Source organism: Sinocyclocheilus rhinocerous, unplaced genomic scaffold (genome assembly GCF_001515625.1).
Source record: "Sinocyclocheilus rhinocerous isolate Xijiao unplaced genomic scaffold, SAMN03320098_v1.1 scaffold2017, whole genome shotgun sequence".
NCBI classification, from domain to species: Eukaryota; Metazoa; Chordata; class Actinopteri; order Cypriniformes; family Cyprinidae; genus Sinocyclocheilus; species Sinocyclocheilus rhinocerous.
In genome coordinates this window covers 307,250-332,428 of record NW_015655609.1, presented here as the reverse complement: position 1 = coordinate 332,428, position 25,179 = coordinate 307,250, and the positions used below count along the sequence as shown (strand labels likewise).

Here is a 25,179-nt window from a genome sequence, read left to right as displayed (position 1 = left end):
AAAAAAAAGAGTTCAAAAGCATTAGTGGCTATGCTCTGTAAAATTATTTCACTATAAGAGTATTTTATTTTACTTTGAATGTTCTTGAGAAGAACATTTTGCTAAAGCATGACTTTCCTGCGATTATGAAAAATACAGTATTTATGAGGTAGGAGAAAAGGCAAAATGATCATTAGGTTATGTTTACATCTGTTTGTTTGTTTTTTTCTGGGCTACCAATAACCTTTTTGCCAACGGTGCCAAGTAATGTGAATGCTACTGCTTAAAGGAAGTTAATCATTGCTGAACAGATAATCACATGGTAAAACGTGATCTGATTCACTTGCATTCAACCCGTCAACACAGTCGGTCAAGGATGATGGTGTATTCAGGAAGGATCTTAGTGTATCACATATCTCATTTGGTTTATTTGTACTGTATGTTTGTTTGTTTTGTGTTTCATAAGTCTGAATACTTTTGTATTATGTCATTGAAATGATGTAAAGTATGTTTTTCTGTTATGAATGCAGGTAGTAGAGCTTATAGCAGCATTATGCAGCTTTAAGTAACATTCTGACAGTCTTATTACACAAGATGTGCAACAAAAAAAAACCTGTGAGCTGACAGTAAAGACAAAGAAGCTGAAATAATGAGATAACTTCTTTCGAAATCCACACTGCTACACTGACTGAAAGTTTAGGTTCCCTGTTATGCATTTTAACGGGTTTCTTTTGGTGCTAAAACATTGGCGTCAAGGGCCTGGCAGACCTCCAAAGATCAATCAATTTCAGCAGTGTTGCAGTGATGTTACTTTCAACAGCAGGTGTCGCCGTGGTGTTTGAAAAAGGGAAAGTCTATGAAAACGCTCCTGAAAATTATTTCTAATGCACTAAAATTGTGTAGATTTCAGTTTCCCCTCATATCAAAATGCTTTTTGTCATATTTTGTATTTGCGTCTCTGTTCAAGAGAATGATATGTAAATGTTTTCTTCAGAGTGCTTATGTTGGAAGTGCCTGATCATATTCTAAATCCAGCGAGCCATGTCAGTCTGCATGTGAGGTTTGCGATGGACTGGCATTAGCGAGAAGTGAATAATAGTCTGTCCGTTTTTTATTTTCCGTTCCGTAACTTGTTTCTTTGTCCGTGCTTTCTCCGTGTAAGTTATTTCATTTTAGCGCACCAGGAATTTATGGCTTCGTCGTAACTCACGTCCTCTATTGGAACTGCCAGATGAACCCGCGAGAACTGCAGATTTCAGTCCGGCTGGTTCTTGCCTCGCATTCATCATTCCGGTAGCAGTTTAGGTTGTCAGCTGATGCACTGCGGTGGCAACTCGAGTCTTATTATGCTTGCATGGGTAACATAGATAACCGGGTGGCTAAAAACAGCACCCAAAGCATGCTTATTTTTGTAGATTTGGTAGTCAGGTAGACTTGTCGAAGAAATACTGTTCTGTAAAGCAGCTGGTTTCATGGGTTGCAGAACTTAAAACAGACCGAGGGCTTCGAAACGTAGCTTTACAATACAAAAAGTCAAAACAGCTGGCAGATATACAGGGGGCAGCATGAATCTTTTTTTATTTTTTTTTATAGAATTTGGCTTCCTGTTTCCTCTTCGAATTCAGTCTCAACCCCACTTTCCATTTACATTCCCATTTTTTCAACTACTCCACCTCCACAAAAACAGGTTAAAAAAGAAAAAACTGTGTACCTCATAAGAAAGCATGCACCACAGAACTGTGTCCATATCCACGCTAAGTGTCCATGGCACTGGTGCAGTTGAAACCTCGGGTGTGAATCTGACGGGTTCACTTTTGTATCTTAACTCAGGTGCCAAACTGGAGAAAAGGAGCGATAGAGCAAGTCACTTGAGAATTGGTTGCTGCTTATTGGGAAACGAGCCAGACTGTCCTGATCAAATTACTGTGATTCTGAACATGTCATGCTGTTCACCTTTTTTTAATCAACTATGTGAGCTCAGTTGATGTACCTTAGGTCTATAAAAACCGATTTGTCGAAAGCGCGGCACTGACTGGTGTTGTATAAGAGTGATTAAGCCCGTTGGAATGGAGCAGGTCTACTCGAATGCGTCTGAAGCTAGTGTAAATACGCATGGATGTTTCAGTTCAATGCAGCGTCTCCGCATCGTCACTATATAAACACACTGCCGTGGATATACTGTCTCACAATAATGAAAAATGCTGCTCGGATCGATTCATGAACATCCTCACTTTATTATAGCCATAGATAGACGTTTTAAAACATAAAAGAGTAGCTGTAGTTTATAAATGCCAGACAATAACCTCATCTGGTCGCATACGGGTTCATTTTGACAATTCTGCTTCAGCTTTAACGGTATCACAGCTCAGCCCACAGAAGATACCTCATCAGTTTTGTTTGTCGCATCAACAACTTCGAGCAGAGACTGCCTTTCCTGCGCAACCATTCTTTAGAAAAGGGAAAGCAGGGCCCTAGGAAACATCCCACCACTCATGGGCACAGAGCAATAAGCAATTCCTGAAGTGGAGACATGTAGACCTAATGGGGACAGCGATCTGTTGGACACACGTAGCTGATTTACTCTTATGCAAATGCCAGTATTGTGAGATTAGAATGTAGTAGTTTAAGGACAGTGCTTATATGACCCTTCATGGAGCTGCACGTTTTCATCCCTTTCAAACCCAGAAAATAGCGGCCCTGCCTTTATTACAGCTACACTTGGGGCTCTCTACACTTTGCATGTTAAACTAGTGTTAGATCTACTTTTCCTCTCCTCTCTAGCTGTCTTTTTCTGTGTCTTTCCCAATTATGTAGCCCTCTCCTTTCCTGATGACCCCTGATTATTGTTTTGTTTTTTGTTTCTCCTTTTTTAAATGTCCTTTTTTTTTTTTCTTCCTTCCCCCTGGTTTGAGCAATTTATTTTTGTAATTGTGCATGTTAAAGAGTCACTGAATCGATGGATATGTTAAAAAAAGAGAATTCAGCTGCTGAAGCCATGCAAAATGTTTTGAATTGCCCTTAAAATATGAAAGATGTTTTCTGAATGCTTTATATTCTTTCTGCTGTAAAATAATAAAAGGGGAAAACTTAAGAAAAGCCTTTTTTTTCCAAGTTATTTTAATGTCTTTTTTTAAACTATACTAAAGGAAAATTATTTAAACTGTACTAGTTTAACAACTAATTATATTTCAGGTGAAATTATTTGACTCAGTTGGGCCACCTGTTGGTCGCTGCAACACACTGCATCCTGACCTTCGTGAAGATGCTATGACAGTTTTAGGTCCAACTGATGACATTCATGTTTAATGAATCATGATCATGAATTAGTAAAAGGTCATTTACATTTTATAATTATTGGTTCTGCTTGGCCTATTCAAATTCAGTGATTAAACTAATGGTTAGTTATTTTGTGTGATCAGGAATGGTGGACGCTTATGGGATTGATAGTTTATGGAACAGGAAATGACTGCTGTGTATGCATTTGTGCTTGTGCAGAAGAGGCATTTTTTGCTTTATTATTGACAACAGAACCGGGGACAGTGATGGGGTCAGTTACTGGCTGGGTTTATGGGCCAGGTAACTGCCCTCTGGACTCCAAACACGTGGTTATTGGTCAGACTCCTCTAAGGATATAAATTGTGAAGACTTCAGTGTAGCTCTGTGTTCTGCACAACAACAACCACCTGGGAATTGCTGGAGGCTGTTCAGGTAAGGAACAACATCTTTGCCATTTTCGACTGTTATATCATTCTCATTCATTTCGGTTCTGATTTGCTTGTTTGTGCTAATCATTATGCCATAATACAGTATGTTTTGTAGAGAAAAAATAATACAGCTCTACATGTACATATAATGTATATCTGAAAAACATCATTATATGAACAACTGAAAATGTTTAATGTTTCAATTTGTATATGTACATAATAATCATTTATATTGTAATATTAAATTGTAACTTCTGTGTGTGTATAGTAGAAATAATAAATGTGTGTGTGTAGCAATTAAACATTTTATTTAATAAATGAATACATTAACAAATTCATCATAAAATGACAATATATTAAGTACATGTGTTATTAAAGAGTTACACATTTCAAAGTAGTTTTTACTTGTATTTATATTTTTATTATATAATTATTATTGTAAATCACATGTTATACTATTAAAATGTATACTATTTATTTATATATTATTTATTCTATTTAACAATTATTATATATTTGTTTGTTTAATGCCTAAAAGATAATTTATTGACTATTTTCTTTTATCGTGTAATTTATGTATTTATTATGAAATTATGACATTTTTTTGAGACCTCATTTATTAGTGCATCATTATGATTGTGTTCAGTTTTACAGATATAATGAAGGGCACGTTCAGCGTGTCTGTCAGTCTGTTGCTGCTGTGTGTTTTGTGGGGTGGCAGTCAGCCTGTACACACTGCTGCTCACACTGTCAGAGAGGTGAAGCAACTTATATTGATTTCTCAAGTAGTGTCATATAGGCATAAAAATGAGAAATTGCTCATTGTAAGAAATAAAAGGAGTTACAAAATATACAAATGTGTTTCAAAGGGGGAAATGAAACAACATTATGGACAAAGAATGGAGGCTTTTTATTATTTTTTTTATTATTTTATTTTTGCTGTTATTTATAGTTATAGGTTTTATACAGTACAGCTATGTGGTCTCTTCTATAAAGATAGTATTGGCACTAAATCCAAAATATTCCAGAAATATATGCCATTAAAAATTTCCAGACACATAAAAACTGAAGATATGTAGAAAAAAGTCCCAGATATTTTACATGTTAGTGGTTAATATCAATCTCTCTGTTGAGAGAGACTGTTTTGCGCATATTTTTATAACTCTGTCCTGTATATTTTTGCTTCTGCAATGTGTGTGTGCGTGCGTGCGTGCGTGTGTGTGTGTGTGCATGTATGTGTGTGTGTGAGAGAGAGAGAGAGAGAGAGAGAGTCCATACTGGTAGGAAAAGCTATAAAAGCCCTATGACTCAGTTCAGTATGTCATGATTGCTTCAAACACAGTATTTCCAGAAGCAATCCGCACCGCCACCTCTCTTCCTGAACTGTCTCCTGCTGCCCCACAGACCTCTGGGAGGAATAAGGCGATACGGTTTTTCTAACAGTAACTTAAAAGAGAAACAGAAGCTGTTGCTCACATATTTGCATGAAAATGTAATATAGCAAGATAATACACGTGAACACAGCATTATTTACATGCTTAGAGATTGTTATTTTGTTTACCTCTCTAAGAGCTTCTTTAGGAATCTGCCCAGGCACTTTGATATCTGTGAAAAGAACAGTATGAGCATTCAAGGTACAAAAGAGTGGTTTCTTTTATCGTCTACAGAAGAACTTTCAGTAACACTGAAAGATGGTACCGTTGTAACTTTTGAGATTAAATGTCTGTGTCAGATAAATGAGTCTCACTCTCTTGGTTGAGCATTGGGGAATATCCTGCGACTGCCACCCTCTGCAGGAGATCATTGAGATCAGAGACAGAGAAATCATCTGGACTGACCTCTCCGGCCTCTTCCACTGCATCTAAAGCAGCAATCACAGCAGTTATTTCATCAGCTACAGCAAATTTGCCAGTATTGCTATTTGGCCCAGGCATAAAAAAATTAATGTTAAATTTTTGCACCCTGTGTACTCATTTAAGGCAGTTGTCGATGAAAAGGTATGTGGTATCAGTGCTTAACTACACACACACACACACACAAAAGAGATAGACTGTTCTTGATTGTCTCCTTGGACAAAAACAATGCTAAATGCACTTAACCATTACATTATTCAATAAATCCATTCATAGGAAGAAAAAAAATATAGAAAAAAATATCCAATATATATAAATAAATCAATAAACTTTGCCAGGGGAGAAAAATATCCAATATATACATTTAATTTAATTTAATTTAATTTAATTTAATTTAATTTAATTTAATTAAAAATAATAACATCTGAAACATTATGTCTGAATGTACTCACCAGGGCTGCTGAAAGTCATGTCAGCTGTGTCTGTAACAGGATGTGCTAACAGATGACTGCAGGAGAGCAGGAGGATTCTTTTTTCTTATATACACCACTCTTCCAAAGCTGAGTGAATCATAATCAATGCAGTGTTTTTATTGAGAATACTATTTTAAAATGTGGATCCTGTTGAGTTAATATCCATGAATAAATCAGGATGACTGGTATAGCAAGCCACGGTGGCTTTATCACCTTTGAATCTCAATGCCCTGTTTTACTGAATTTGTAAATTGGGGGTCTCAGGTGTGCAAATCTCCATCTATCAACTCTTGAGACAGCAAAACACATAAAGAGATTATTTTATGTCAGCCGATTTATTTAGCCCATGAATCTAGTTCTTTTACGTTGGAAAGGATGAAAATATATCTCTTTAAATTCACAGAAAAGCCTGGTTAACTGATGCATAGGTACACATATTTTATTGGAAATTCAGGCAGCCACACTGATGCCAAGAACATTATGTCAATGAGGGTAATAAAAATGAAACTCAGGAGCTCCAGGGACATAAAGTCCAGATTACTTGTCTTCTGAGGAGAGCATGACATTTATCACCCACTGCCAAAGATGTATTAGTGATGCACATTTGACAGTTACAAAGCGTGGAGTATAATCAGACAGAGCAGAGGTGAGAAATGAAGAGTCGTTTTAAAAGGATGTACGTCACTCACAGTCTGGCTACATCTGTGAACCTCATAGGCTATGTAAGATTGATCTTATGAGGTATTTGCTTGGCTGAACTGCTCCCAACATTAAACATAAATTCACAGTACACTCCATGCACACTGAACTCACATAGCACATAACATATAATGCAATACAAAACTCTATAGTTTCCTTCACAGTGCATGAATTTTAAGACTCAAACGCCAGTAGAGGGCAGAATATCATCCCACACCTCTGAGGGGCACTTTATAACTTTGCATTTGTTATTATATTTTAAAATTCAGCTTACATAAAGTTGAGAAAATTTACTGAATAACAAGTTGCTATTATTTTTTAGTAGCCTAATGTTTATCAACTTTCTGTGCATTTCGATAATTAAAAACAATAAACGACTTTTGATCTAAGTAGACATATTTAAAGGGTGAACCAGGGCATCAAAGTTTTTTCCCCTCTATATGCATTAATAAATTATATTTATGTTCATGTTTGATGTGATCGGATGCACCAGTGTAATGTAATGAGCGCTGGTCGAGGGAGGGCGCGTGAAGTTTGTCCGCGCTGGCTTCCCATCCCTGTGGAAGCTCATGCCATTGTCTCGTTGTCAAAAAAAGTCTGTCTAGTCGGAAACTTTGAAACTGGGTAATTATAGTTAAGGCTTGTTTCAGACACTGCCAAATCCAAGTATGAGCTTATGAGAAGTGAGAGTTTTTCGAGTAGCCCTAGTATGCAACAAGTAGTTGAACATAGAAAAGAGCATTTGGAGTGAAGAGAAGCGCGCAGAGCAGGTAAGATGTTTGGTGTCTGTAACGTTAGTAGTGAATCATGTTTTCAGTGTTTGATGCTTTTTGTGATGAATCATTCGAGAGGAATGTGAAGATCAATTTACCGCACTGTCCCCATTCATTTCACTTTTGCTGGTTTGTTTTTTGGTTGTAGTTTCGCTTTGTTTTGTTTCGGGGCTCTTTTGCATTAGCTGCTTTGTCGTATATTTTGTCTTCACACAGTGTTTGTTCATGCTTTCTGTTGTGTATTATAGCACAACACAATTTATGCTCTGATGGAGTCGATTTTAATTATTTATTTAATTATGTTAATTTTGTTGTTGTTGTCATTTACGTCTAAATTTAAATTACTTTTAAACCAGTAATGTATTTACTCTTTAAATCATCTATTATGGTTATGTTTGCATTTATTTACAGGTGACTTCTTTAAAAAATGGCTTTTATTTTATTTTTATTTTTTATATTGCAAGTGGTTTAAAGGAATGACTTATTTAATTTTACTTTATTTTATTTTATTGGTGATTTCTTAAACCAGTACTCTTTATTTTTAGTTAAATATTAATTTTTTTATTATTTTGCAGATGTTTTCATACAACAACTCATTATTCCTGTTATTTCTTTTGTTTTACATGTGATTTCTAAAGAGGATATTTTGTTTCTTTTTTATAAATATTATAAATATATTATAATAATAAGTATTTTATTAATATTATAAATAGTGCATGAATAAATGTTAATAAAATGTGTTGTAACATGCAAATATTTTAGCAGTGGTTTGTCAAAAGCTTTGTCTTTGCAGTAAATTATAGTCTCATAAGTAATCATATTTAATGAGCCAGTGCTGAACTGTGTATCTGTTGGGACACTCACAGTGACCAAATAAACTACTTTGGCCCAGTCAGTCTAGCTCTAACCAGAGTCTCTCTTTCATGAGGCTAGGTGTTGCTGAATGGCATGAGTTGATGAGCAGTGCTAGAAGTCATGGCAGAGCTGGAAGTGGATCAGTCCAACCTGCCCAGAGTCCAGGAGGGTAAGACCTGCCCGACATGCATCACACTGCAGACCATTCATTTTGGAAGATTTGTGCTCTTATGATGCATAAGATTCCAAAATTTGTCACATCATTGTGGACTTGATTGTTGATTCCCATTCTGATGTCTTAGATTTTCTGATGTCTCATTCTGATGATATATCCCGTGTGCTGCATGCTTTTGCTGAGAAGTCTGAGATAAGGTCTGATTAACATTCCAGACGTCTGCTGTATATCTCGGAAGCAAAATAGCTGTCTTATTTTTCATCGGTGAAAGAACCTTTCCACATGGCTCTGTTTGCCTCCAGCATTGTCTCCTAGGTAAAAATCCTGTATAAAGGAGCTTGACCCAATGCTTCTCTTGAAGGGGGAAATGTTGATGATGATTTCCCTTCCGTTCCCATTCTGTACACAAAGCTTTCATTGTTTTCATTTGTATTTTTACGCTTAAACAAGCACTAGTTATAGAACAAAGACCCTGTTAGACCACCATACTCTCTGTATCACCCAATTAACTAATGTCTATGCTTTTGTGGATTACTATGCCATGTTTTTCCCCATTGGGTTTATGTCCTTTTAACTTGGCCTGTGAGCAACAGTGTATTCATTTCCTCAGTTTGTTTTCCGTACTAGTTCCCCAAAACATTGTGAAATATATCTTAGTGAGCTCTCTTTGTTTTCACTCTGGTTTTATCAGTTCCTGTGGATGTGTTTTAGCTCTGGTAGTTCTCTTGCCGTAGTCTTGGGAATGCTGTCTCTATACCCCAGTTCCCTTGAGAAAAAGCAGCCTCTTTTTTCCTGCACTTTAACCCCTTTGCATCCTTCACTCCATGCCTTCACTGACCCTTTTCCTCTTTAAGCCGTGGAACCTCTGCCCAGACAGATATTTATAAATGTCTGGTAGTGGCACACTACAACTACCACTGTCAAACAAGTGGTTGACAGACTATTGAGCTGAGAATAAAAATAATAAAATAAATATTTTGAAGTATTTTGTAAATTCATGGTATTGCTCAATTTAATGTGTCCTTGCTGAAGAAGAATATTCTTTGCATCACAGGAATAAATTAAATTTTAAAATATATTCAAACAGAAAAAGGCTATTTTAAATTGTAATAATATTTCACAATATTACTGTTTTTGATGTAATTTTGATCAAATAAATGCAGCCTTGAGGAGCATAAGAGACTTCTTTAAAAAACATTACAAGTCTTACTGATTCCAAACTTTTGACCGGGAGTGTATGTATGTATATATATATATATATATATATATATATATATATATATATAATACATGCATAATACATACATACAACTACACTACAACTATGTCAGTAATGTATATATATAAATTTTTTTTTGAAAGAAAATATTCTTTACACATTAAATTGGGCAATATGAATTTACAAAAGACTTCAAAATATTTATTTTATTATTTTTATTTTTTATTTTCTCAGCTCAATAGTCTGTCAACCACTTGTTTGTTTTGTTTCATCTCAGTGTCTCTGTCTGTTTTGCATGCTGTGACTGCTCTATCTTATTTTTTAAACGGGTGTATCATGTTTTTAAAGTATGCATAAATGCTTTCAAACATATGTTTTGCCTGTCTTTGTAATATGAGCAAGTCTTTTTGTCTTGGCTTCTGCAAAACTAGTTCGACAACTTTATATCCACACCCTCTTGCCTGCCAAACCACTCAGCGCCCCAATCAGACAGACACCTGAATGCTGCTGAGATCAGATCCACTAAACCACATCGCTGCTAGAACCGGGTCTGCAGGCTCAAATCCCTCCTCCTGCAATGAGAGGAGTGTATGAGTGCAGGTTAGCAGGTGTTTAGACTGTTGAGAGTGAATTTTAAAGTAACACAGGTATACAGCTTCTCCCTCCTTGACTGGATAAAAATGGATGATCCTTTCAGCGTGTGAATCTGTGAGTGTTGTTTTATTTTGTTGACTGCTTATTTAGAGACTTGAGCCTTAGAACATCTTGCTGTTAGGGGTTCTGGAGTTCCTCAGCTGTAGATAAAGATGAGCAGAAATCCCCAGCACTGCCTGAACTCTTATGGGGGTGGATACGGCTGTCAAGAGTCTTATCAGTTTAGGTGTAGTTTAAAGGACGGATCAGTGTTTGGAGAGAAGACTAATGTGTTTTCCTGACCAAACTTAATCAACATACTAAATCCAACTGTCAGAAGTCCATTCTGTTGCCCTTGTGTTATCAGGATTGTTTTGACTAAAGGAATCAGACCAGATGCTTTTAATAATTGGCTGTAGGCGTATGTACTTGGCTAGCATATAGGCTTCATGTGTCTTTTGCTGTCTTATGCTTCCTGAGAACAGATTATATGACACAGATGATTTAACAACTGATAGCCCAATCATTACTCTATTTCTTGTAAACCTTCTGAAAAAAATAAGAGATTGAGCTTGAGCCAAACGAAGCTGAATGAAATAGGATCTTAAATAATCTGGTAAATATAAGAATAATTGCCATATACTCTACAGTTTAAAAGATTTCTTTAATGTTTTTGAAAGAAGTCTCTTCAGCTCATCAAGACTGCATTTATTTGATATCAAATACAGTAAGCCCGTAATATTGTGAAATATTTCAATTTAAATAACTATTTTATTTTAATATATATTTTTATTCCTGTAATGGTAAAACTGAATGTTCAGCATCGTTATTCCAGTGTTCAGTGTTTATTGGCCCCAAAATCTCACTGGCACTTTTGAACAGTAGTATATAAACCTTTGATTAGTTGTGACATTTGATGAACAGGTTTGTAAAGTTATCAAAATGCTTTTTCTGACATAGTTTTTATATATATTAGCAAGGATGTATGTATGTATGTATGTATGGGTCCACAATTTCTTTTTTTGCTGTGTATTTCTGATGATGTTAGAGTTCTTGTCATGCCCTGAACCAGGCAGAGAGTATGTTGGCTGCTGGACAAAACAAACCAGCTACTGAGTCTACAGAGCCACTGGACGTCTCAAAAGAGGACAAAGACACTGACCATTATGTTTTGCCCTTATCTGTATGCCTTCCTCCTGCCTTTCCAAAGTAAACGGCACCAATCTCACTATCCTTCTGCTCAGCTTGTGTCTTTTTTCTGCTGCTGGCACATCTGGAAACCATTCCCCCTGTGTGCAGGCATGTGTGTGTGTGCTCTGGGTGGATGTGGATGTGTGAGGGCATTGTTGGGAGGTGCTTGTGTAACCTGATACAGGTTATCGCAATATGCAGCAGGTGGGCTCAAGCAGAAAATACATTTGTCTTTTTGGATACTGAAACGGTTGTATTTAAACCCGGGATACCGCACAGAAGGGTTATTTCTCTTTGCCCCCATTTTTAGGAGGTCAGTAGTTTCACCCCACCAGACGAGATGGCTGGGCCTCACAGCTATACATAGATTTCCAGCAGCTGCTCAGGTCAGAGGTTGTGCTGAAGTCAGAATGTCTCCATTACGATATTATGGTCATGCTACTCTAATTCAGCATGATTGCTCAGGCCATCCTGAAGTAAAGCAGAAGTAGAGTCGTTTGTGTTTCAAGTTTCAGTCCTGTTGAGTGTTAATCCAGCAGTTACACTGATGGGGTGGCTCTTGATTTAGTAAAGCGCTCACTTTTACTGCTGTCAGGGTCTGTAATGTTCTCCGTCCCGACCGCAGGTCCAGTACCAGCGCTAAAGCCTCAGACTCCAGCTGTTGTGTCAATTACAGACTGTATTCCCCTCAGAAACTCTCTGTGACTCAGCCGCCCTGTAAATCACTAAATTTGAGGTTGCTTTTTTACTCAATTTGAATTTGGTGAACACTTTGTGGATATCCTGAGGGGAGGCACCACGGGATTATTGAAGTTTTGTTGCCATGAGCGTGTTTTTGAGAGCTGTATATGTTTGTTTGGTAACACCAATGACACTGTGTCAATTACTGTGACACTACTCAACATTCACCACAACAGTTATTTACTGTAACCCCTTGAGGGATTCTGCAATGTGCATAATACTGTACTGAGCTTTTTTAGCTTCACTGCATATAGGCTTCCTTAGAGATAAGAAAAAGGCAGTGAACAAAATAAATGTCAACTTCAAACAGAATTGCTCCTTAAAATATCATCAAGCAAATCATGGCAATTATTTACAGCAACTCAAGAGTTTTGAGAAGGACTAGTGTTTATTTAGAGTTATTTATTTAACTTTTTCTGCAGTGTGCTCCAAAAGATCCACACTTAGCTCTCATATAAGCAGCACCTTTTTTTTTTTACACACACATATATTTTATGTGGTTGTATATCAGCTTGAAAGATGCTCAAGAACTGTACTTTTGGGTTCACATGAACATTTGTGACCCTGGACCACAAAACCAGTCTTAAGTCTTTTTTGCACCCTCAGATTCCAGATATTCAAATAGTTGTATCTTGGCCAAATATTGTACTATCCTAACAAACCATACATCAATGGAAAGCTATTTATTCAGCTTCCAGATGATGTATAAATCTCAATTTCAAAAAATTGACCCTTATGACTGGTTTTGTGGTCCAGGTTCACTGACCTGATACCCTGTGTTTTTGCTTCTTGTTAAAGGAATGTTCTGTATTAAATAAAGTTTAGTTCAATCAATGGCATCAAAATACTGCTGATTAGCCCCAAAAATAATGCATGACCAGATCTTCGTCCACCTAGAACAGTAGTCCTTCCACTGAAAGGACTATTTAGACTATTTTAGATCTCAAATAAGTAACACTTTAATACAGATGAAACTGCAATCTTCGTATTTCTGATTTAAATCCTGTGAAATGCCTTGCCCCAATAAACATTACTACATAAAGTTTGTTTGGTTTTACAAATTGAGAGACAAATTATTTTCAATAGCACATAACAGATTCCTTTTAAGATTTTCCTTAAAGCAGCGAGAGACTTGCTGGGTTGTCAATTGTTTTAACATGGGGTTTAAAATGAAATGTGACACTTGTGGGACCAAAACCACAACTGTAATTTTGTTTTTAACTTTCCAGGGTCAGTTTTTGTCATGCAGACTGTAATTATGGCTTTATGAAATTTGATTGTCTCATTTTTAAACTTATAAAGAATTTATTATAGAATTTAGTTTTGAAATATGAGACTTCACAAATGTAGTGCTATGAACATTTTTAAATGAGCTTTGAATTACTTTACTAAAATGACCTGAAGTGACTTCTGAAGACATGAAATAACACATCATAGTCTCTGAACATAGTCCAAATGTCTGCCAGTATTTTCTCTTAAAAAGTCTCCAGTTACAGCCTCGAATATATGTAAGTCATGGTTAATATACTACAGATACTATACTTTTATAATCTGAAGTAATCATAAAGACCACTGATAAAAGATCAGCAGCATTTCTCACAGCCTGTTAATTGTTAATTTTTCTGCAGTTGTACTGAGTGTTGTTTTTTTCCCTCTGCAGTGTGCCAGTGTTTTGCTGTACTGGAGGATGGAGCTCTAGCTCATAACCTGCAGGAGCAGGAAAGTAAGTCCCATTTCTCTAATTTCATCTGCGACACCTAAAGCTTTTTTAATGCAAGCATTCAGCTGCCTTTTGTGTAATTCTAAAGTGGGCTGGTGTTCACACACCTGTAAATACAAGGGCGTTTCAGTACATAAGGTAACAAGACCTCTCATGTGAGTTTAGTTTTAGACTGTTCTCTGAACAGCCGTTCACAGAGATCACCGCATCAATATTTCAGTTAATGTTTTTCATGTCAGCCTATTACCCGCCCCTAAATGGCATCAAAACAAACTGTGAGGTTGCTTTACATGTAAATCGGATGATCTCTCTGTGCAAGTGTGCAGTTTATTGTCACAGTAAGGCTACATGAGGTCTTATTACATTATTTGCTGAAACAATCAAGTACATCATGATATTAGGAAATATGTCCTATCATGTTCACCAAGGCTGCATTTATGTGAACAAAAATGCAGTAAGAACAGTAATATTGTAACATATTTTTACAGTTTAACTGTATATTAAAATGTATTTAAAATTGTATTTATTCCTGTGATGCCAAATCTGAATTTACAGAATCATTACTCCAGTCTTCAGTGTCATTTGATCCTTCAGAAATCTAATATGCTGCTTTGCTGCTCAAAAAAACATATATTATTATATTTTGGAAACAATTGCTCTGCTTAATATTTTTGTGGGAACCGTGATACGTTCTTTAATGAATAGAAAATTAAAAAACTTCTTTGAAATGGAAATCTTTATAAATGTCTTTACTGTCACTTTTGATCAATTTAATACATCTTTGCTGAATAAAGTTATTCATTAAAAAAAACTTACTGACCCCAAACTTTTAAACAGTAGTGTATCTTCCCATGTGCTCTTCCTGTAAAATTGCATGCTATCTCCAACAGTTGAGCAGTACTACAACTCAAATGTGCAGAGGAGTCAGCTGGTGCAAAGGGACATCAGAGTAGCTAAGAGACTCCAAGATGAGGAAGAGGATAGAGCTCAGATGCTGCAGCACCAGGCCACTCACCAGCTGTAAGATCTCTCTCTCTCACACACACACACACACACACTGAGTCAAAGACTAATCACACCACTATCATATATGACACTGTCCTTTCATGATTGGATGCTGTTTATCAGCAGTAGCTGATAGCATGTCCGAAGTCCACAATTCTCCTATAGTGTGATGGCCTCGGCCCTTCCTTCTTGCATTAAAGGAAACAGATGTGTTTTTAGTTGTTTTCATTATATCAAAGGTGTTTTTTCTCTTAAGGGAGGAACGGGACTCTGAATATGCACGCATGATTCAGGAGGAGATCCAGCGGTGTGCGGACGAAGCTTGGAGGAGGGAGGTGGAGGACGAGGTGTGTAACACACTCCAGGCTCAGTAAACATCACCCCTTCTGTTTTTCATTTACTCCTCTGAACCGCTTTGTCTGAGGGATCAAATGGATCAATAATTAATGAGTCACCGTGGGACGCCAGTGAGCTGATTTATTCAGGTAGTCTCCTGTGGAGTGTAAGAGCTGGCAAAGACCACACGGGAATGAGCATCAAGCTACTATAAAGCAAAAATCACACTCATACTGTGCATTAATCAACTTCAGATGCATTTAACTCCAGCCCACCTTAAATAACCTCCCCAGGGAAACAAAAAAGACTTCTCTTCTAGTCTTCTAGTTCAGTGAGTCACAAGCAGAAAAGAGTGTGGAAATGTTCTCCTCCAGAAATAAAAGGAAATCTCTATGGATCTGCAGCTTTCTTTGGTGAGGGCTTTGTATTAAGGGTCCCATAAATGTTATAGCAGTTCTTTGTGTTGGAGGTGGTGTGGCATAGTGGTTAAAAAGCTGCAAGCGATAATCCATGATGTTCAGTTCAACCAGCATTGTGCCCTAGTGCTTAATGTCTCTTTGCTCCAGAGTGAGCTGTCCTTGTAATAATTGTACTAAAAGTTATTTTAGAGTCAGCTTAATATGAAATCTTATAGTTTATTAAATGCAAATTCTCCCCCAGAATGTTTATCTGATTTACAGTAAGGCACTTCAATTCAGTCAACATATAAACTACAGTTATGTTTAATTTCTCTTATGAACATATAGTTCTTGTAATTTTTGGAATCACAAAATGAATCATGGTTAATATATATATATATATATATATATATATATATGGGAGTGTCTTGGGAGTGGGAGAGTCCTGGGTGATTCAGGTGGCAAAGCTGGAAATTGTTGGCTCAGCAAGTAGAAAAACTGAGTCAGAGAACATTGGCAAAGCAAGTTATTAGATCCTGACCACTTATTATCATTCACAGGTGATCTCAGAGATGTGGGTTCCAGATAAATCTGCGTCAACATCCCTGTGAGGCATTTCAAATTACAGTATTCTACTCATTCTGAACAAGAACTATTTGACATTTAGGATGTTTTGTGATTCAGAGATGGATAGTGAACATGATCTGTTTCAGCAGGTATTTTTGACTCATGGAAGAATCATGACTTGACCTGCCAGCTTTACTGCAGAAACCATATTCATTTTAGTCTTGTTTTGCAGTAAATATATCTACACATCATTAAAACAAAATGCACTTATTATAAAATACCCAATTATTTTTAAAGAATATATATATTGAATTACGTTTTCCTTACCCCATTGGCATTTTAGTATAATATTTAGGATAAACTTTGTAATGGTTTTTTTGTTTTAAAAACATTCCATATCGATTATCTGATAATAAGTTATTACTTTACACAGTTTTGCTTCTCACGTATATTTGAAAGATGTTACTGGAAAGCAACAAATGTGCTCATTGATGTTTTAAAGTGTTCATTTAAAATTAAGCTTTAAAGCAGACATGATAAAATATCAGCCTCTGTATTATTTAATTAATATTTACTAGTAATTTTGAAGGTGTTTTCAAACCTGTGTGGCATTTTTTGCACTGATAGGCCTCGCATATTGCATAAAATGACATTTCCACTGCATTAATTATATTTACACCCCTGTAGCCCTGTGTTAATTAAAGCCTGTGAGGCAGCAGTTCGCATCTAAATATCATCTGCACACGCTGCTCTGAAGCCTGCTGTCCTATCAAGCTCATACAGGATCAGGGAAGAGTAATGTTGAACATAATTGTCACCCAGTCATTCTAATTGTTGTGTACACAAACACGCCTCATCTGGAGTCCAGGTGCCAGATAAGCTCAGAATCAGACACCTTGAGGCAGGACCTGGTCTCGCAGCGAAATCTCACAGCGCAGGACAGTGGATTTAATTCTGTTAATGCTGTGAAGTAAGAAAGGTCACCATAACAGGTTCATTAGAATGGAACATTTCCAAATTTAAAAGACTGGATATTTGTCATTGGCTAAAGACAAAACACTTCTTATTAATATTACATTATATTCAAAATATTTAATTTGTAGTTAACAGCAAAGGTAACGGCATATCTTTCTTTTTCTACACAATATTAGTTATTTCTGCCTAATATTAGAAAAAAAACATATTCAAGTTTCACCAAAAATACCAATCTAAAGCATAGTGTTAAAATACATTGTTATAAAATATTTTTAGTTTCGCTTCAATTTTCCACAGGCGCCTTAACACCCCCTTGTGGCCCGTTGAGGTACTCCTGCTTAAAAAAAAGCCTATTTTCCTCATTTCCTATTTTCTCATTTCTCCCATTTTCACATTTTGAAGAACCTTGTCATAAATATTCAGGCCAGCTCCTGAAGTATTGTATTTTTCCTTCCAAATAATCAGCATTGGAATCCAAGTACAGATTATAGTTCAATGCAAGTCAAAAGTTTTATGATTGTTGGAAAGAACCTGTTTTGTCACTTCTGTTGTCATTAAGGTAGAACTCTGCAGTCTTCTGGTTAAGTGCTGTAAATTCTCTGTCATATACAGAGGGTTTGTCCAACTTGCACGCAACAGGAAGTAAGTGAGCAAGATTGTCCCAGGTCTTAAAAATGCCAAAGCACAGTGCCCTTAACGCAAACTAAATCCACACTCTCGAATCTCCAATATGGCTTTGTGTCATCTGTTATAGAGACTACTGAACAGACATTTAGTTTTACATTTTAAAATGCAAAGTAGGCTATTGAAAATCAGAATAAAGCTCTGTAAACACTTGCATTTTACAACACTATACAACACATAAACACTTGGGCCAAATACAAGAAATGCATCATGTAAGAAGACAAGTGGTCAAGTGCAAAGACCGCAAATGTGGGTATTTGGATGAGCCCAGGGTATGTTGTCACATTTATGGCTGTTTTTGCAAGACTTTAAAAGACAATATTTCATAACACGGAGTTAAATGCAGGTAGAAATACCATTAGAATTCTTTCAAACAGTAAACAAGTGCTAGTAACTTTGCTAATGTCTTACAAGTATATATAACATTGTAGGGGTTCATGTAATGCTTTTGCAGAAATCATAGTTTGTAACTTTACAGATCAAATTAATACACATTTTATAATATTTACATGGTACAGAATATTGGTAGACATGTGAGAAGATTAAAGATAAGGCCACTGTGGTAAACATACTGTAATTGGTTTAGTTTCAGCCGTACTTTGTCAGAGGAAACTTGTGAGTCATTGTGGTCAGCCGTGCGGTAAATTGTGACCCCCATTTGCCAGTTTTGTTACAAGCCAAGTATGTAGCTTTTTGAAGATTCTGCATGGTGGGCTTTTTGCTGTAGGTGCAGGCAGGTCTTTGATACGTAAGCGTGGAAATTCCCTTCTGTTGACGTGCGCGTCTATCGCTGGTGCTTTGTTGAGTGCATGAGCGGATATATTTTTAGTCACACAACCTACACTTAGGGTTGAGGGTTTCACCTCTATGTGTCATCACTGAATAACTGTAAATCTAGTTCTTTCTGACATGCTATTATAGTTTTTTTTTTTTTTTTTCAAATACTATCTGCAGCCATACTTTACATGCTTTTCTATATTTATTAAAGAATTTGTAAAAAAAAAAAAAAAACAGATCCTCACACTCACAAATGAACATTATGATCTATAAAGCTTTTGTTTTTGTTTTTTAGGAAATAGCAAAAAGGATACAGGAAGAGGAAGAGGTTTATTTGAGACACAGGAGCAGTTACCAAAATAAAGATGGTAGAGGTAAAATTCTCCTCTGCAACAAAATTCATGGTGTTATTGAAGTGTTTTTATGAAGTGGTGTTCCTTCAACCGTTTTATTAAGTAGGCCTCTCTTTTGTGACAGCAGGCTCCCGTTGTGTGCACACTGACAGTGTTTCTGTTGTGTGACAAAGCTGCACTTATGTACATAAAATACATTTACATTTCTAGGTTACTGCATTCAATATTTTCTTCCATAATGGACATAAATTTTGTAGATTATTAGGAGTGTGAAATCTTAATTACATGTCGAGGGGGCCACATTTGCATCGACACTGAGCCCGAACCCCATAGCATCATCTGGATTTAGTCTGATTTGCTTATTAAAAGCCTAAATTGCGAAAGATCATGTCGATAAATGACTATGATCATGACTATGTCTCAATGCCTTGTCACATGAGTTTTCTTAGCCTAGTCAAATGGTTGTTTCCTGCATTTGATTTGCTGTAAAATAATGTGACACCACGGGTGATGTTGAAACCTTGGTGTCTTCTGATTTCTTACACACAGAGTAGTCCATCATCTTTAAGCAAATTTTGAATATTAAATCTAATGAAATAATACACATGCAGTGTATTGTTAATGCATCCATCATTCAGCATGACACATATAGCCAGCTGCTTCATTTACTTTTTAAGCCCCACAAAACATGACATCATCTGGGATGATGACTATTCCAAGTCCAGTTCACACATGTTTGTTTTGTGTTTGAAAAGTTCTATGGTTACACGACATCTTTTGTGTCTTACAATAAAACCTGAATTTCTTTAATGGCATAAACAGAGCTTCGAGAGGATGTTAAGTTTTCCTTTGAATTTATTGACTTCATTCATGTCTGCAAAATTGATGGCGTTTCCACTTCTTTGTTTTGCGAAACAAGTCCAGTTGAAGTACAGTTCACCCAAAGATGAAAATTCATTTGGAATGACATGAGAGTGAATAAATGATGACACTACTATTATTTCTTTTGGTTGAACTATCCCTTGAATCCAACTATCCCATTGAACTTTTAATGGCGTACTAACCAGACCCTGAATTCAGTGAAGCTCCATTTAAACTCCATGTTTTTTTTCCAACGGTTCATTTGTCCTTTTTACATCTAAACAAAGCTTCATATGTTAACTGTTTTACTGTGCATCCCACGATCTCTAACCATTTCCCAAATCCCCTGCTTTATGTTTGCATGGTTGGCTTTACTAAAGAGTCCACAAGCGTTCCTGCTCGTCCATACTTACCCCGGCCTGTTCATGTACCTCACAACCAGTCTCCAACCAGAAGATGGCAGCACTCCTCCTCGCCCAACTACTCGGACTCTGAGGAGGACCTGATTGAGTACAGTAGGCCTACAGTCATATGGCAGGACAGCAAACCCACTGTGGGGCAGAGGAAGCTAGTCGGCAGACCTTCCAGAGCTCATTTAGAGCAGGATGACAAAAGCATGACCAGCCAAAGCAGCAGTAACAGATCTTCACACCTGTCAGGTGGATGGGGTGATGTCATCAAGCTCATAAAGAACGATATGAGTGAGCAAGGCTACCTCAGCCACAGCTCTGAGGATGATCTCTTTGAACCAGTCTATAAACTTGAGAAAATATTGCGACAGAAGCAGCCGGTCTCAGGAATGGGGCTGAGTCGCCACAGCAGCATGAGGGAGGATCGTAGCAGAATGTGGCAGGGAGACAGTTGTGGTCCTGGAGAGAGTTTTAGGGAAAGACATGTTCATTTCCTGGATGAACGGAGGTGCACTAACAGTTACCTTGGCAACGGTTGTATGACCTATGAAAATGGTCACAGGGACACTAGGGAAAGAGTTCAGTGTTCAGCAGGGATACTAAGAGATGATCACACACACCTCAGAGAAACTCAAGGTCTCCACACTCAAGCTCAGGTGTTTCAACGGAACATTTCAATGCGACGTAGTTACCATGGTAATGTCAGGCGGACATCTGAGCGTGAGGGAAGCAGAACATGCAGCGTAGATGATTCTAACTTGGCTAGACCAAGACCCTCAAATAATGCTCCCTCACTGCAGCCTAGAGTGCCACAGTTAATGGAGTTGGAAGTGGAGGATTGTTTGAGAGATAGGAGAAATTGGGAGATGGGGAGAGGCAAAAATACACAGCAGAGAGCTCGATCATTAACGGAGGATGAAAGGAGGATAGACCGAGACCACAGGCGTAGAGGGTGTAGGGTGAGGCGAAGTCAAAGTGAGCGCTGGCAGACCTTCGAGGAAGAGAGATCAAGCACAGAGGAAGAGTTGGAGAGGGAGAGCACGAGGGAGGAGAGACGGATGCAAAGACTCCAGTCTTGCAGTGGGCGCTCTTCCAGAGCAGGTAACCCCTCTCTAAGCTCTGCAGTGTGGCTGAGCCTGTCCCTACATCTGCTCATTGCTTTCCAATCAGTAAACAAGAACTCCTGTCCATTTCTGTGTGCTTGCAGTGTACATCTTGGGAGTTGAGGCAATTTTTTTTTTGGTGTCATCTGCTTTTTCTCAAGCTTGATCCCTTCTCCAGTGAGACTAGATCTCGTCCTTGTTTCTCAAAAACCTCAAAATCTCACCTGCTTCTCTTTCTCCTAGAGCAGCATCGGTCGTTTTCTCCTTTTCAGTACCTCAGCGTTAAATATTCTTGTTTTTTCTTGATTTAGTCTTGCATTTTCTTTTTGATTTGGCCCTTGCTTTGTGTGTCCTTTGAGGTACGTTTATATGGCTGTAATCCACCCAGTAAGATTCCTAATGAGTTTAATCAAATGGAAATCCACATTCAACTGTCTTGGCCAAAAGTGTTCAATCCTGTTCCCGAAGGGCCACCTTGCAGCAGAAATTAGCTCCAGCCCTAATTAAACACATGAACCAACTAAATAAGGTCTTCAGGACTGCTGGAATCTTCCAGGTAAGTGTTTTGGATCTATACTCTGTGGGACAGTTGCCCTCAAGGAGAGCAGGATTGGACACCTATGGTTGCGGCCCATCTGGCTGAAGGTGATGGTGGTCTGAAAACCCTGTGTCCCCTCTCCACATTATCTGGTTGTGATTCTGCACTTATTACCTGACAGGACCTGCTCTTAGGAGTGGAATGGCTGCTCTTGACTTGGGAGAGCTGGAGAAAGTGCTACTGGATGAGGAGCTGGCCCGCAGGCTTCAGGAGGAGGAGGAGAGATCGGCCGAAGAGGTGAGCTACAGGATCAAATATATCTACCGCAGTTTTGGTAAATGCCACTGTCTCCTTAATCAAACACACTTGATTCAGGTTATCAGCTCATTAGTAGGGACAAAGAAATTAAAGTGTCAGGCAAAGGAGACATTCAAAATGTTTAGTAGTCGTGGTATTGAAGGTGGGAGAGAGCGCTGTACATTCACTTCCCCCACCCACAATTCCTGCCGGTACGAGACTCGAACCCGCAACCTTTGGGTTACGAGTCCGACTCTCTAACCATTAGGCCACGACTTCCCCAAGTTGGGAAGCTCCAGGAACGTGATAGAAAATCACTGGTATATTGTGTACACCTCCTGGAGGGCCACTTTCCTGCCAAGTTTAGCTCTAACACACCTGCCTGTGGGTTTTTAGTGTTCCTGATTAACTGCTTCAGGTGTGTTTAATTTGGGCTAGTGCTAAGCACTGCTGGAAGGTGGCCCTTCAGGAGCAGGATTGGACACCCCTGGTATGTACCATCATACCACCCAGCTCTATTAGTGCTCTGCCGCAAAGTCTTTTTAATATCCCTATCAATAACAGTAGTAAAAATTCCTAAAATAAAGCAAAAATATGCAGAATTGTTTTGTTCTTTCATAGACTCAGCAAGGTCCCTCTCCTCATAGAAGGGACTGTCCTATTGGAGATTTCAGAGCGGCACAGGTTGCTCAAGATGAGGTAAGCAGAGCTTAAATGAGAGGGCTGCTTTCCAATCACATGAATAGGTGTGAATATTCATTTGTCGTTTTGTGGCAGGAAATTGCACGTTTCATGCAGAAACAGGAGATTACGGCTAAACGGAGGTCTCGTGAGCTGGAACCTGTTCGAGAATACTGGGAGAATGACAGGAGAACAGCATGTGACAGACAGGTAGTCACGTTTAGAGTGACACTATCTTTTATTATTGCATAACCATGTACTCCTTACTTACTAACCAAAAATTCCAACCATCTGAATGCATCAAATGACACCTCTGCAGAATTGCCTTGTCCATGCATCTCTTTGGCACAGTTCATTCTGATATTAGTGCTGTTGAACTGGAGTGCATTTCCCAAAAGCAACTATTGTCGCAAGTTCCATCGTTACCAATAGAGTTCAATGGAACTAACAACCATAGTTAGCTAACGATGCTTTTGGGAAATGCACCCCTTTTTAAACATTACTTTTGCTGTGCTTCCATGAATTGATCATGTGATTCAGCAGTATTGCCACATGTGTTCTTTGGAAATATTGATCTTTCAAGGATGATTCAGACTGACTCAGCAAATTCAAACAAATTCTAAAACCCTATTTGTGTTTGTTGGACCAGAGTGAACCAGCCTTTAGGAGCCTTTTTTGTAGTAGCACAAAGAAATTCCAAAATAATTTTATGAATTTTGCTGTTTAATATACAGAGGCGCAGACTGGATGCCGAAGGTCTTCAGTCCCCATTTGATGACTTCACCCCAGACAATCAACTCCCTAGTCACATTTCTGTGACAATGTAAATCACTCCTTTCTCTATGAATTACTGCTTAATTTTCAGGTAATATCATTTAACATCCTTTGGTGTCACCACAGGCAACCGCAAGCCATCAGGAATATTGCTGAAGAGCTGGACCCAACCTTTCAAAGGAAGGATTCTGCTGAATCAGGACAAATGAATGGTGCTTTCATTCATTCACATTACACAACAACTTCTAATATATTTATGAATGGAATAAATAATAATTATAAATCATTCATTTACAGGTTTCTGTCAAAATCAAACATCACAACAAGTAGGTTTGAAGAGCCCCTTGGAAGAACCTACTTTTGTGCCCCCCACGAAACGACAGAGTGACAAACTGGAACGAGTAAAGCCCAAGGAGAAAAAGGAAAATGCAAAAGAGAAAGAGAACTGCAAGCAGCAGTGATGCTGGACATGTGTGAAATCAACTGCAATAATGAATTAATAACCAAATTAGATTAAAGAAATGCATGCATGTCCTGGCAGTTTGGGGCTTTCCAGTCTTCTGCTTTCTCCAAGACTTGGGATACTTTTGTATTCAACAAACCAACTTGAACTTGCAAAACAGGGACACTCCATCCAGATAATGCTATTACTAGTAAACATATGTTTAAGTCATGTCATGCTCTATTGGTTTGTTTCATTTTTATTTACCTTCTGGTTAGAGGCTGGTATGTCACCACAGAGGGAAAGCTCCCACTAGCGGTACTTGGCATTACACATTTGACTTCTGGGAAAACCTGAAATGATACTATGCATTGATAAAGGAAGTTAGCACATGGTTGAGTGATCCTCTTTGGAGTTTTTCTGCATGCTTCTTGAGCTCTTAAGATATTTAATCAGGCATTCTTTTTTAATTGCTTGTACTTTTTTCCTGTATTCCAGGAACTAAACTAGTCTTAATTTGCCCAAAGTGTTATTTTAATTTCTAATGGTTGCCTTCAGTATGTAAGAATGTCTTCTTTGTATAAAGTTATAAAAAAAAAACTTTTGCAAAACCAAGTCATGCTTTCACAAATTAAATGTTTATTATTCTTAATATTATTTTAATAGTTACTGGTTTACGAGACTGCTCGTTCTTTGTAGTGTACATCAGCATAGTTTCTATATATGCCCTACAGTAGTTTTACCAGGCTGGAGGAAATGACACTTTCATGTATGTTTTCTTGTATTTTTGAACTGATGCTGAGTGCTAAGATTATATGTTTTCATTGTATTCAGTACTGTTATGGCAATAATGTGTTGTCATGAATCAGTAGGCCTTCATTGCCTATCTAAAGTTTAAAGATTGCTTTGTACAGAAGACACACATTTTTATTTATATATATATATATATATATATATATATAT

General features: G+C 37.6%; 2 protein-coding genes across 5 annotated transcripts in view; one reads left to right on the top strand and one right to left on the bottom strand.

Annotated features, from left to right (window-relative positions):
- Window positions 1-5,015: 5,015 nt before the first annotated feature.
- LOC107718818 (prepro-urotensin II-gamma-like) lies at window positions 5,016-6,724 on the bottom strand. Its single transcript, XM_016526048.1, has 5 exons — window positions 6,699-6,724; window positions 5,989-6,065; window positions 5,431-5,544; window positions 5,245-5,288; window positions 5,016-5,129 (listed from the first exon to the last, which is right to left on the bottom strand). Exons 1-5 carry the CDS (start codon window positions 6,722-6,724, stop codon window positions 5,016-5,018), a joined length of 375 nt encoding a protein of 124 aa, XP_016381534.1.
- A 497-nt stretch (window positions 6,725-7,221) lies between these two features.
- The window catches only part of LOC107718813 (coiled-coil domain-containing protein 50-like), an 18,317-nt gene continuing 359 nt past the window's right edge, over window positions 7,222-25,179 (top strand). Inside the window, exons 1-13 of one of the 4 annotated variants that reach the window (XR_001637455.1) lie at window positions 7,222-7,478; window positions 8,415-8,505; window positions 13,956-14,018; window positions 14,906-15,035; window positions 15,277-15,367; window positions 19,053-19,131; window positions 20,352-21,482; window positions 22,204-22,319; window positions 22,941-23,018; window positions 23,097-23,210; window positions 23,735-23,823; window positions 23,901-23,986; window positions 24,072-24,742. Coding sequence is in view for 3 of the 4 variants with exons in the window: in XM_016526037.1 (XP_016381523.1) it covers window positions 8,457-8,505; window positions 13,956-14,018; window positions 14,906-15,035; window positions 15,277-15,367; window positions 19,053-19,131; window positions 20,352-21,482; window positions 22,204-22,319; window positions 22,941-23,018; window positions 23,097-23,210; window positions 23,735-23,823; window positions 23,901-23,986; window positions 24,072-24,235 (2,190 nt within the window). In the remaining variant the exon portion in view is untranslated. Of the gene's footprint in view, window positions 7,479-8,414; window positions 8,506-13,955; window positions 14,019-14,905; window positions 15,036-15,276; window positions 15,368-19,052; window positions 19,132-20,351; window positions 21,483-22,203; window positions 22,320-22,940; window positions 23,019-23,096; window positions 23,211-23,734; window positions 23,824-23,900; window positions 23,987-24,071; window positions 25,172-25,179 lie in introns of those variants that run through there. The other 3 variants (XM_016526038.1, XM_016526037.1, XM_016526039.1) reach the window with 3 other exon arrangements.

Excerpts from the sequence above, each read along its gene's own strand:
- LOC107718818 (XM_016526048.1), bottom strand. The coding sequence starts at position 6,724 with ATGAGGTTCACAGATGTAGCCAGACT. Across the intron at positions 5,545-5,988 it reads CATGACTTTCAGCAGCCCTG|ATGCAGTGGAAGAGGCCGGA; the intron begins GTGAGTACATTC and ends TTGCTGCTTTAG. Across the intron at positions 5,130-5,244 it reads CTAAAGAAGCTCTTAGAGAG|TTACTGTTAGAAAAACCGTA; the intron begins GTAAACAAAATA and ends TTCTCTTTTAAG.